Source organism: Parus major, chromosome 23 (assembly GCF_001522545.3).
Source record: "Parus major isolate Abel chromosome 23, Parus_major1.1, whole genome shotgun sequence".
Taxonomy (NCBI): domain Eukaryota; kingdom Metazoa; phylum Chordata; class Aves; order Passeriformes; family Paridae; genus Parus; species Parus major.
The window spans coordinates 3337697-3347712 of NC_031791.1; the positions used below are offsets into that span (position 1 = coordinate 3337697).

The 10016-nt window shown below is 64.5% G+C and overlaps 1 protein-coding gene across 3 annotated transcripts in view; it reads left to right on the forward strand.

Moving 5' to 3' along the window:
- Positions 1 to 10016, forward strand: part of MAP7D1 (MAP7 domain containing 1) — a 14956-nt gene that overhangs the window by 4040 nt on the left and 900 nt on the right. For 2 of the 3 annotated variants that reach the window (XM_015649466.3, XM_015649464.2), the window contains exons 2-16: positions 2348 to 2986; positions 3092 to 3160; positions 3769 to 3932; positions 4280 to 4394; positions 6025 to 6135; positions 7562 to 7684; positions 7815 to 7957; positions 8078 to 8208; positions 8295 to 8644; positions 8721 to 8892; positions 8958 to 9096; positions 9325 to 9429; positions 9553 to 9606; positions 9740 to 9797; positions 9880 to 9997. In XM_015649466.3, coding sequence (XP_015504952.1) covers positions 2365 to 2986; positions 3092 to 3160; positions 3769 to 3932; positions 4280 to 4394; positions 6025 to 6135; positions 7562 to 7684; positions 7815 to 7957; positions 8078 to 8208; positions 8295 to 8644; positions 8721 to 8892; positions 8958 to 9096; positions 9325 to 9429; positions 9553 to 9606; positions 9740 to 9797; positions 9880 to 9997 — 2474 coding nt within the window. In that variant the 5' untranslated portion in view covers positions 2348 to 2364. The remainder of the gene's footprint in view (positions 1 to 2347; positions 2987 to 3091; positions 3161 to 3768; positions 3933 to 4279; positions 4395 to 6024; positions 6136 to 7561; positions 7685 to 7814; positions 7958 to 8077; positions 8209 to 8294; positions 8645 to 8720; positions 8893 to 8957; positions 9097 to 9324; positions 9430 to 9552; positions 9607 to 9739; positions 9798 to 9879; positions 9998 to 10016) is intronic. The other variant, XM_033519580.1, reaches the window with a different exon arrangement.

A 10016-nucleotide genomic window follows, 5' to 3' on the forward strand; every position in this document is an offset into this window, starting at 1 on the left:
CCCCGTTCTTACAGGCAGTGCCCTTCAGGGACAGTTAACGAGGGCCGCTGGTCCAAGCAGCACCCGCGGGCCTCAATGTGCTCTCGCTTCACAGCACCAGGATCTGCCTGAGCATGCCTGGCCATGTGCTGGCCAAGGAGTCGCGCTGCGCTGGGCACCACCGGGCTGGAGGTGCCGCTGGTGCTTGGTGGCACGGGCACCAGTGCCAAAGGAACCCATGGGAGGAGCAGGATGGGCTGGGTGACGCGGCGTCTAGAGCAGCACCTCACTCCGTGCTGGGCACGGCGCTGTCCCAGTGGCAGCAGTGGGGCCGGTGCCATGCAGGCTTGCCTGGGCTGGGTGCTGCAGGGCAGCCATGCCTGTGTGTCTGGGGGGACGGGAGCTAATCCATGTGGAATGGCCTGGCCGGGGGAGAGGGGACACCCTCACCGCCTGGGCGCAGGCAGTGTTGGGTTTCAGGGCAGCTGCCGTGTTGGAGCAGTGACAGGGACAGATGGCAGCAGGGCTGGCCCTGCCCCACCTTAGGGGTCTTGGCTGGGCCTGGAGGTCTTGGCCGTGCCCACAGCCCTACCCTAGCCACAGGTGCTGTTGTCTTTCTGGACACTGGGGCAGGGTAGATCTTGCCAAGGGCTCTGTGCCTGGCTGTGTGGGGTGGCAGGAGGCACCCACTGTCCCCTGCCAGTGGTTCCCACACATCCAGGGCTCTCTGAAGTATTTCCATCTGCTCAGAGGTTCAGCCGGGCCTTGGTGCTTTCACTTGGCCCTGTGGGTAGCACTTGGCTGTGCCACCACGGTGGTCCCAGGGTTACCCCTCCCAGCTGGGACACACATAGTGACGGTGCAGGTGCCATCCTGGGATCTGGCACCTGGGGTTGCCAAGCCTTGCTGCCTGTGGTTGCCCATCTGAGGCAGCCCTGGGGGAACGGAGCAGGGTACCCCCCCAGTCCCAGCCCCTCATCAGACTGATGGCCGCCTCGCAGGGTGCAGCGCTGGGGACATGGGATGTGCAGGATCGGGGCCAGGGGATGGGCTGGTTTCCTGCAGCAGAAAATACCCGGAAAGCCTGCGGGGGGGCCAGGGCTGTGTCCCCACAGAGTCCAGGGTGGGGGAAACCTGTTGGCACAGCCCTGGCCTGGGGGGCTACAGCAGCATCCCCAGCCCCTCTCAGGAGACCAGGGGACCTGGGTGTGCCCATGCTGTCAGTGCAGGGGGCTGGAAGTGCCTCTTTGGGTAGCCTGGGCTGACCCTGGCTCGGAGCGCTCCAGCATGGGGTGGATGAGAATGTGAGGGGCGCGTGAGGAGCTGTGGGGTGGGTGAGGAGCGGCGCCGGCTGTGTTTGCAGAGCCCACACTTTGCCCCTTGCTGAGGGTTGTGGAGAGCTCTGCAAATATGGCTGAGCTGGTGTGTGACATCAGCTGGTGGTGTGTGCTTGTCACCCGGGTTCTGCCATCCCCCCCTGGAGCTGGGGACCCACCCTGCAGTGATGCCCATGGGGATGGAGCTGTGTGTCCTGGGCTGGATCTGGCATCACTCTGGCGAGGAGTGATGGTGCTGCCACTGTGTGGGGGTTGGAGTTGGGATCCTGGAAAGTATTGAAGGGTTTGTTTGCAAAGGGCTGATAATGGGGGCCAGGGGAGTCACCACTGCGGTCACTGAGGACACTGAGGACACTTTCCACACCTACACAGGGCATTGCCACGCACTGGCACTATGTTGGGGTGTGCTCAGGGCTCCCTCGGGGTGCCTGGAGACCATCCAGAAGGGGGAGATCCCCGAGGCTGCCCCATGGCCTGCCCCAGGCAGGAAGGGGGCTCTGTCTGGCAGCCTCGTGTGCATTCCTGGGCCATGAGTTCATGGCTGTGAGTCCGTGGCAAGATGGGGACCATGGGCTGTCACGGTGACGTCAGGCCACGGCCCGCACCCATCCTGCCTCCAACTGCGCTGCGGAAGCACTCGATGGCCTTGTCCCCTTGGGGAGAGTGGCAGGGGAGTCTGTGGATCCCCGTGCCCATGGAGGGTCTCTGGCCCCGTGTTCCCCCATGGCAGGGCCAGGCAGCATCTGCTAGGGGATGAAGTGCAGCTTTGTGGTGGCAGTGCCTGGTGGTGCCCGGCTGTCCGTCTGTGCATTGTGTGCCCAGCGCCTGGCAGTCACTGTGGGTGCCTCTCAGGATTGGGGCAGCAGCAGCAGAGCTCAGGTGGGGTCACAGTGCCCTTCCCAGCCTTGCTCCTGAGGGCTGTGTTTGGGGGGACAGGGCTGTGCCCCCCAAGGCCTGTGTCTGGGAAGGATGCATCTTCTACAGGCTTCCACAACTGAGTGACCTTGTGTTCTGCTCTGCCCCTCTTGCAGGGAAGCCACCATCCCCGATGGGAGACAGCATCCCCCCGCCCTCTGTGCCACCCCCTTCGCCTGGAGATGCAGTGCAAGGAGAGCACAGCCCCTGCCCACACAACCGACCCGGCCATTCAGATGCCATCCCCTCAGAAAAGACCGCTCCACCCGTCTGTGCAGCCATCACCCCCTCTGAAAAGATTGTCTTGTCTGTCCCTGCAGCCATGTCCCCCTCCTGGCAGCCCGTGATGCCCCCGCCTGTGAGCAGCCCCCCGCAGCATGACCGACCCAGCCCTCCAGCCATGGCACTGCCAGGACAGCCCATGTCCCCCAGCCCTGCGACTCTGGTCCCTTCAGCACAGAGTGTTCCCCCCCGGTGCGACCGGTCCCCCCGCCCCAAGCCACCTGGGATGGAGCACCCCAAAGAAGAGGCATTGCCCCACACCTCTGGCCAGCCTGCCCCCATCCTTGCTGCTGCCCCTTGCTCTGCGGAGACGCTGCCCCATGGGAGCCAGCCCCCAGCCCCAGCTGCCAATGAAGGGGCCCCTCCTGATGCCAAGAGCTCCCTGGGGGCCACAGCCGGGCCCTCAAAGGATGTGACCCCTCGGAGCAGCCGCCCCTCACCATCTCCTGCCACTAGCCACCGGCCCAAGCAAGGTGGGTGCAAGGAGGTTGCAGTGCTCCGGTGATGCTCCACACTATGGGCACCAGCCGATGCCTGGTGGGACCAGGCACTACCCTGACAGTGTTTCCCCTCTGCAGATGCCCAGAAAGCCCAGGCAAGGCACAAGCAGGCGAAGGAGCGGCGTGAGGAACGAGCCAAGTACCTGGGTATGGGGAGGGAAAGTGGAAGGGAGGAGGCAGGGGCTAAGGAGCTTTGCCCGATCATGACCAATCCCATTAGCTGTAGTGAGCTGAGCCCAGGCAGGAGCTGAGGTGCTGGCAGCTCTGCCCACCAGGCACACCACTGATTCCCCAGCACACCGCTGACCCCTGGGCACACTGCTGACCCCCAGGCATTGTGCTGATCCCACAGCACATTGTTGCTCCCTGCTTTGCATGCTTGCCGGCTCTGTGCAGGTGCCAGCAGCCCTGGTGCCCGGCTCTGCCGTGCGTAGGCAGCTCCAGAGGGGCTCGGGGCAGTGGGCGAGCGGGGCCCCTGCGCTGCGCATGGGGCCTCCTTGTCCCCGCGCTCTTTCCACCCTCATTACCCCATTGTTCGCCGCGCGGCTCGGCGGGCTCCCGGCGGGCTCCCGGCCTTCCTTTTGTCCTGGCCCAAACCCCTCCCTCGCCAGCCGTGATGCTGCCTGCCCCGCAAGCCCGGCCGTGTGCCCCAGCCGCAGCCAGCCTGTGGCCCCACGCCACTGGCATGGGCACGCGGTCCCACCAGGGGGCTGGCCAGGGCTGTGCCTCTGGTGCGACCCCGCTGCCCCCCACAGCTGCCAAGCGGGTGCTGTGGCTGGAGAAGGAGGAGAAGGCCCGGCTGCTGCGGGAAAAGCAGCTGGAGGAGCGGCGCAAGCGGCTGGAGGAGCAGCGGCTGCGGGCAGAGAAGCGCCGGGCGGTCCTGGAGGAGCGGCAGAGGCAGAAGCTGGAGAAGAATAAGGTGGGGATGGGGATGGGTATCATGGGTGCAGTGAACATGGGGCTGAGGTGGCATAGGGGATACAATCCCTGAGGAGTTCTCGTGGCTCCAGCAGCCCGTCAGAAGATGCTTCATGAGCCCTTCGGGAGCTGCCCACTGTGCCCGTCCTCTGCTGCCCCTCCTTCATGGTGCAGAGCCTGTGCTGTGCCCAGCTTTTTGGCTGTGTGCCCTGGCCAGGGCAGGCATCACTGTCCTGTCTCCCTCCAAGCACCCCCATTGCTGTGATGGCCTCATGCTGGGAGGCTCTGGCTGGCCCCAGCCCCACTCGCGCAGCCGCTGGGCTCAGCCTGTCCCTCTCCCTTGGGCAGGAGCGCTATGAGGCAGCAATCCAGCGGTCGGTCAAGAAGACGTGGGCAGAGATCCGGCAGCAGCGGTGGTCCTGGGCTGGGGCCCTGCACCATGGCTCCCCTGCACACAAGGACGGTGAGTGCCAGGCTGGGCACAGGCACCTCGGGACCCTGTGGCTCTGACAGTGGTAAGGGTAGCTGGGCATCTTGCTGGCAACCCTCAAACCCAGCTCAGGCCCACTTGGTGGGGTCATGCTGCCATCACTCTGGGCTGTGCTGGGGACTGATGGGGTCCCGTGGCTGTTCCCTGCTCCTGTGGGGCTGGGTGTAAGCTGGAGGCTGTGCATCACAGTCACTGTTCCACTCAGAGTCCTGCCTGGGGGCAGCCCTGGCTGCCTCAGCATGCCATGGCCACACTGCCAGGTCTCCAGCAGCCTGAAGAGTCCCTGGCCCCAGGGGCTGTGGAGCTGCACAAGGCCTCTGCGAGCTCTGGTTGGGGTCTGTGCTGTGGTGTGACCCCTTGTCCCCCAGCTGGGTGGGGGCAGTGCTCGGCAGGTCCAGTATGGAGGTGACTGTGGCTATATGTGTGGCTGCAGAAGCTGGTCCTGCTCCTTGGGGGCTTCATGAGGACAATTCAGCATTTAGGAACGATTCAGGACTTGGACATGTGGAGGTCTCCACTGTTCCCTGACTGCTGTGGTGTGCTGGCAGGTGCTAGCACTGTCTGGCATGGATGGTGACATGGTGGAGAGCACTGTGTCCCTGGGAACTGGCCTTCACGTGCCATGGGGCAGCTGTGGTGGCCGTAGCTGTACCTGGCCAGGCTGTGTACAGGTGTTGTGTGCCACGTTGTGCATACTGGCACTGTGTGCCCAGCGCCGCGTGTGTTCAAGTGTTGCGTGCCCAGCTGTTCCTGGCTGGGCTGTGTGTACGGGCTCCATGTTCTGGGTACGCCTATCTCGGTGCCATGCGTGCCACTGTGGCTCATGGCTCTCTCGGGGTGTCCGTGATGCAGCACCTGGCAGGGTCTTGCAAGGGGACACCTTCCCCTGTTGCTTCCCATTGAGATGACCTGCTGGAGCTGCTGCCATCTGTCACTCACCAATCTCCCCCCTGCACTGGCCCTGAGCTTCTCTGGCTGTTTTGTCCAGAGGAGCCTGGAGTGGGGAGGTCCCAGCTACCTGTGGAGGTGCTGCCACCCACCAGCACTATCCTGGCAATGCCAAAGTGACCCTGCACTGGTGTGATGTTGTCTTGTGTCTGTCTGGACCTGCTGCCCTTCCCCAGGGTGGATGCTGGCCTGGTGCTGCCGAGGTTCCCAGTCACCTGCTCCTGATTCCCAGGACTGTGTTTGGAAAGGCTGTTGTAGCGTGGCCTGGGAGCCACCCTGGCTCTCTGAGGATGAGATCCCAGCATGACCCTGCAGGGTTCAGACACTGCCATACTGAATGCCAGTGCTGCATGTCGTGTCCCCAGACAATGGTAGCTCCTCTCGCCCCACTCTGTGCCGTATCACTGGATTCCAGCATCTCCTGTCCCACTCTGTGTCGTGTCCCCAGACTCCAGCATCTCTTGTCACATTCTGTGTTGCATCCCTGGATTCCAGCATCTCCTACCCCATTCTGTGCCATGTCCCCGGACTCCAGCATCTCCCCTGATCCTTCCACTTCTGCCCCAGTGCCCTGGCACAGCTGTGCATGCTGCATGTGGGGGGCCTGGCCCTGGCCCCGGGACCTTAATGCCCTTGTGTCTTTTCCCTCCTCCAGGTGCGAGCCGATGCTCGGTGTCCGCTGTAAACCTCCCCAAACACGTCGACTCTATAATCAACAAGCGGCTCTCCAAATCCTCCGCCACCCTCTGGAACTCTCCCAGTAGAAGTAAGAGCCCTTTGCATTTGCCCCAGCGCAGAGGGCACAGCCCGGCCCCCACCCAGCGCTGGGGACCCCCTATGCCAGGGTCCACCATCCCCAGGTGCCCGCGGAGAGAGGAGAAGCCGTTTGCTGTTTGCGGGAGGAGGCTGGAACCGGCTGGTGGCTCTTGAGGCAGTGTGGGCTGGGAGGAGAAGGAAGAGGAGGAGGAATGGCTGGGTGGTGGCAGCCCCATGGGGCGCCAGGATGAGGATGGGAGCCTGGCTCCCTGCCCCAGGGCAGTTCTGGTGGGTGCTGGTGCAGCCACAGAGGGGCTGCCTGTCGCCGGCTCTCCTGGGGCTGGGCATGATGCCAGTGTCCCCACAGGCTCCTGGGGCTGGGTGCCATGGATCTCTGTGGCCGTGCTGCTGCAAGGTCATCCTGCCCCAGGGAGCGCTGCCCAGGGCTGCAGCCATGCCGGAGGGATGTGTCCAACCAACAGAGGGATGTGTCCAGTGCCAGAGCTGCTGTTGTGTTTCAGGGTTGCTTGGCGATGAGCGCCTTCCCGGATGGGTATAAATAGCCAGAGCAGCTGACGCCGGTGGCTGTGGTGACGCAGGCAGCTTCCACCGCCCTGTTCTGGGGCTCAGCCCAGGGACAGGCACCTGGGAGCTGTCAGCACTGCCCGGGTGGGAGCAGCATCTCCTTGGGCCCGTGCCAGACCTGCCACCCTGTCCCCCTGCAGCACCCATGGCTCTGTGCTCTCCTTTCCTGGCAGCTGGTGCTGCCCGTGGCCTGACATCCAGTGGAGAGGGGCAGAGGGGCCCTGTCTCCATGGGTGTTTCCCATGCGCCGTGGGGTGTTTAGTGATGCGCTGCAGGGAAGCCAGCAGCAGATTGGTGCCCAGCTGAGCCAACTGTGTGGCCAGGCATCGCCGTTCTGTGGGTGCTGTGAGGCTGGCCTGGATCCTGCGACACGCTTGGTGATTCAGCACAGCTCTCGTGGGATGAGGGCACGCTGTGGTGTCCCCTGGGCAGCTGGCATGTGCCAGCGCCTCGGTCACACAGGACAGGGCCACAGAAGGGTGCCATTGCTGAGCACAAGGAAAGGGCAGAGTGGGGAGGCTGCTGCTACGAGGGTGGCACCCAGCACCACTGGTACACAGTACCTGCGGTGTCCACAGGACACAAGGACACCATTGTCATCATGCCACAGTGCCGTCCACAGGTGCCCAGCCACCCACCCATGCCTAGGCCTGCATGGCCCTTCATCCTGCTCAGCTGTGTGGGGCCCTAGGGACCCCTCCCCAGCACAGCCAAGCTCTGGGTGCTCCTGGAACTGTGCATGTGCCATGGTATTGCTGCAGACACATGGCTGCTTTTCCCAGCAGTGGCTGTGCGGGCAGGACTGGGGTCTAGAGGTTTGTGGTACACTAATGGCCCCTCTCCCTCCCCAGACCGGAGCTTGCAGCTGAGCCCATGGGAGAGCAGCATTGTGGACCGGCTGATGACGCCCACCCTGTCTTTCCTCGCGCGCAGCCGGAGTGCTGTGACGCTGGCTGGGAATGGCAAGGAGCAGGGTGAGCCCCCAGGTTGTCACGGACACAAGGGTCCTGGCACAGGCAGGGACCCAGCATGAGGGAGCCTGGAGTCAGTGGGCAGCTGGTGTTGCTGCTGGCTCAATCTTGACCCTGGTCACTCGTCCCCCAGTGCCTGTGTGCCCCCGCTCGGCCTCCGCCAGCCCCCTCAGCCCCTGCCACAACCACCGCCTGCCACACCGCTGCTGGGAGCGCCGGAAGGCGGCCACCACCAGCCCTGATGTGACACCGCGCCGCAGGACCGAGCCCTTGCCCGTGAGTGCCACCTCCTGCAGGGACCACGAGTGCCAGGGCAGCTGAGGGGCACGGCGTGGCTTCCGGCCGAGCGCAGCACCCAGTGCTGATGCTGTCTCTGTCTGTCCTTGGCTGGAGCAGAAGAAGGAGAAGAAGGAGAAGGATCGGGAGAATGCCAAGGAGCGCAGCGCCCTGTCCCATGAGCGCAGCCTCAAGAAGCGGCAGTCATTGACGGCAGCACAGCCCTGGCTCCTGCCTGCGGCTGACAGCAGGTCGGGACCCCCCACCCTGAGGCTTCCCTGACCCCACCTGGGGGCTTCCCCAGCCCCACTAACACAGTCTCTTGCTCTGTTTGCAGCCCTGGTCCCAAGAACCGTCCCTCATCCCCTGCCACCCCCAAGAACCGTCCCTCATCCCCTGCCATCCCCAAGAATCGTCCCTCATCCCCTGCCACTCTCAAGAACCGTCCCTCATCCCCTGCCACCCCTAAGGCCCACCCAGCATCCCTCAGCCCGGCCCTCAGCTCTCCCCACAAGCCACCCCTGCCTCGAAGCACCCATTCCTCCCCCAAGGTACGGGCCAGGGCCCGGGAGGAGCGGGGTGAGCAGGAGGGCCAGCTGAAGGCACGTGAGAGGAAGGAGGAGGAGCAGGGTCCGGCACCCCCAGCCCTTTCCGAGCCCCCCAAGGTGCCCGCTGAGCCGACAGCAGGTGGGTACATCATGGTCAGGGAAGCTTCAGGGCTGGGAGAAGCCAGAACAGCCCTGATGCTGCCTACCTCCCCCAGGCCCCCCAGTCCATGCAGCCCCCAGCCCTGTGCTGGCCAGCCCCTCAGCCAGACCTGCTGGCACCACAGACCGGGAGGAAGCTGCCCGGCTGTTGGCAGAGAAACGACGCCAGGCCCGGGAGCAGCGGGAGAGGGAGGAGCGGGAGCGCCGGGAGCAGGAGGAGCAGGAGAGGTGGGTGTTGTCCCCCTGGCCCCCAGCTCCATCCTCCTGCCATGCTAAGGGCCCCCTCCCCGCAGGCGGGTGCAGGAGGAACGGGCGCAGCGGGCGGCCGAGGAACAGAGCCGGCGGGAGGCCCTGGCACGGCTACAGGAGGAACGAGAGGCCCAGGAGAGAGCCCGGGCTGCACAAGAGGAGGTGGAGCGGCTGCAGAGACAGGTTGGGGGAAAGGGGCTGCAGGAGATTGGGTACAAAGGCAGGGATGGGTTCAGTCTGCAGGGGAATGGAGGGGTGAGAACCAGCCCAACCCCTCAAGGCCCAAGGTGGCAGGGAACACGAGGCAGGGCAGTGCTGAGCTGTCCAGGCAGCACATCTCCACAGTCCCTGCCCCATCCCTTTCCTCCCTGTCACATCTCATCTGTGTGTCTGTGTCCTGCTGTGACACAGAGGGAAGAGGCTGAGGCGAGGGCGCGCGAAGAGGCTGAGCGGCAGCGCCTGGAGCGGGAGAAGCACTTCCAGCGTGAGGAGCAGGAGCGGCTGGAGAGGAAGAAGGTGAGGGTGGGGGCCATCTCCAGGCATGGGGCATGGCAGGTTTTTCCCTGGAAGGGACCTTGCCTGGCAGCAGGGTCAGGTCTGGGCGGCCAGGGTCATGTGTGAGTCCCTCTGTGACTGCAGCGCCTGGAGGAGATCATGAAGAGGACGCGCAAGTCGGACGCAGCAGACACCAAGGTGAGAGCTTGTCCTCTGTCCCGAGGCACTGGGGACTTGGGGCACTGCACAGAGTGCTTCCCAGCACTCTGCAGAGTCCCAGCATTCCCAGCACAGAGTGCTGCAGACCCTCACAGCTCTCCCATCCCTCCAGAAGAAGGACGACAAGAAGGTGGTGAATGGGAAAGCAGCCAAGCAGGAAAATGTCCCAGGTGTGTGGGCACCCCAGGCCTCCTGCTCCCAGCCATGGTGTGGCCCAAGCCATGGCTGAGCCAGGTTCTGCCATGTCCTCAGGCCGCGAGAAGCACCTGGGGCCAATCCCAAAGGCAGAAGAGCTCCCGGAGATGGAGACCTCAAGTGCAGGGACACCAGGGGGAACAAAGGGCTTAGTGGGTGAGGGGCTGCAGCCAAGGTGAGCACAGGGACACCGG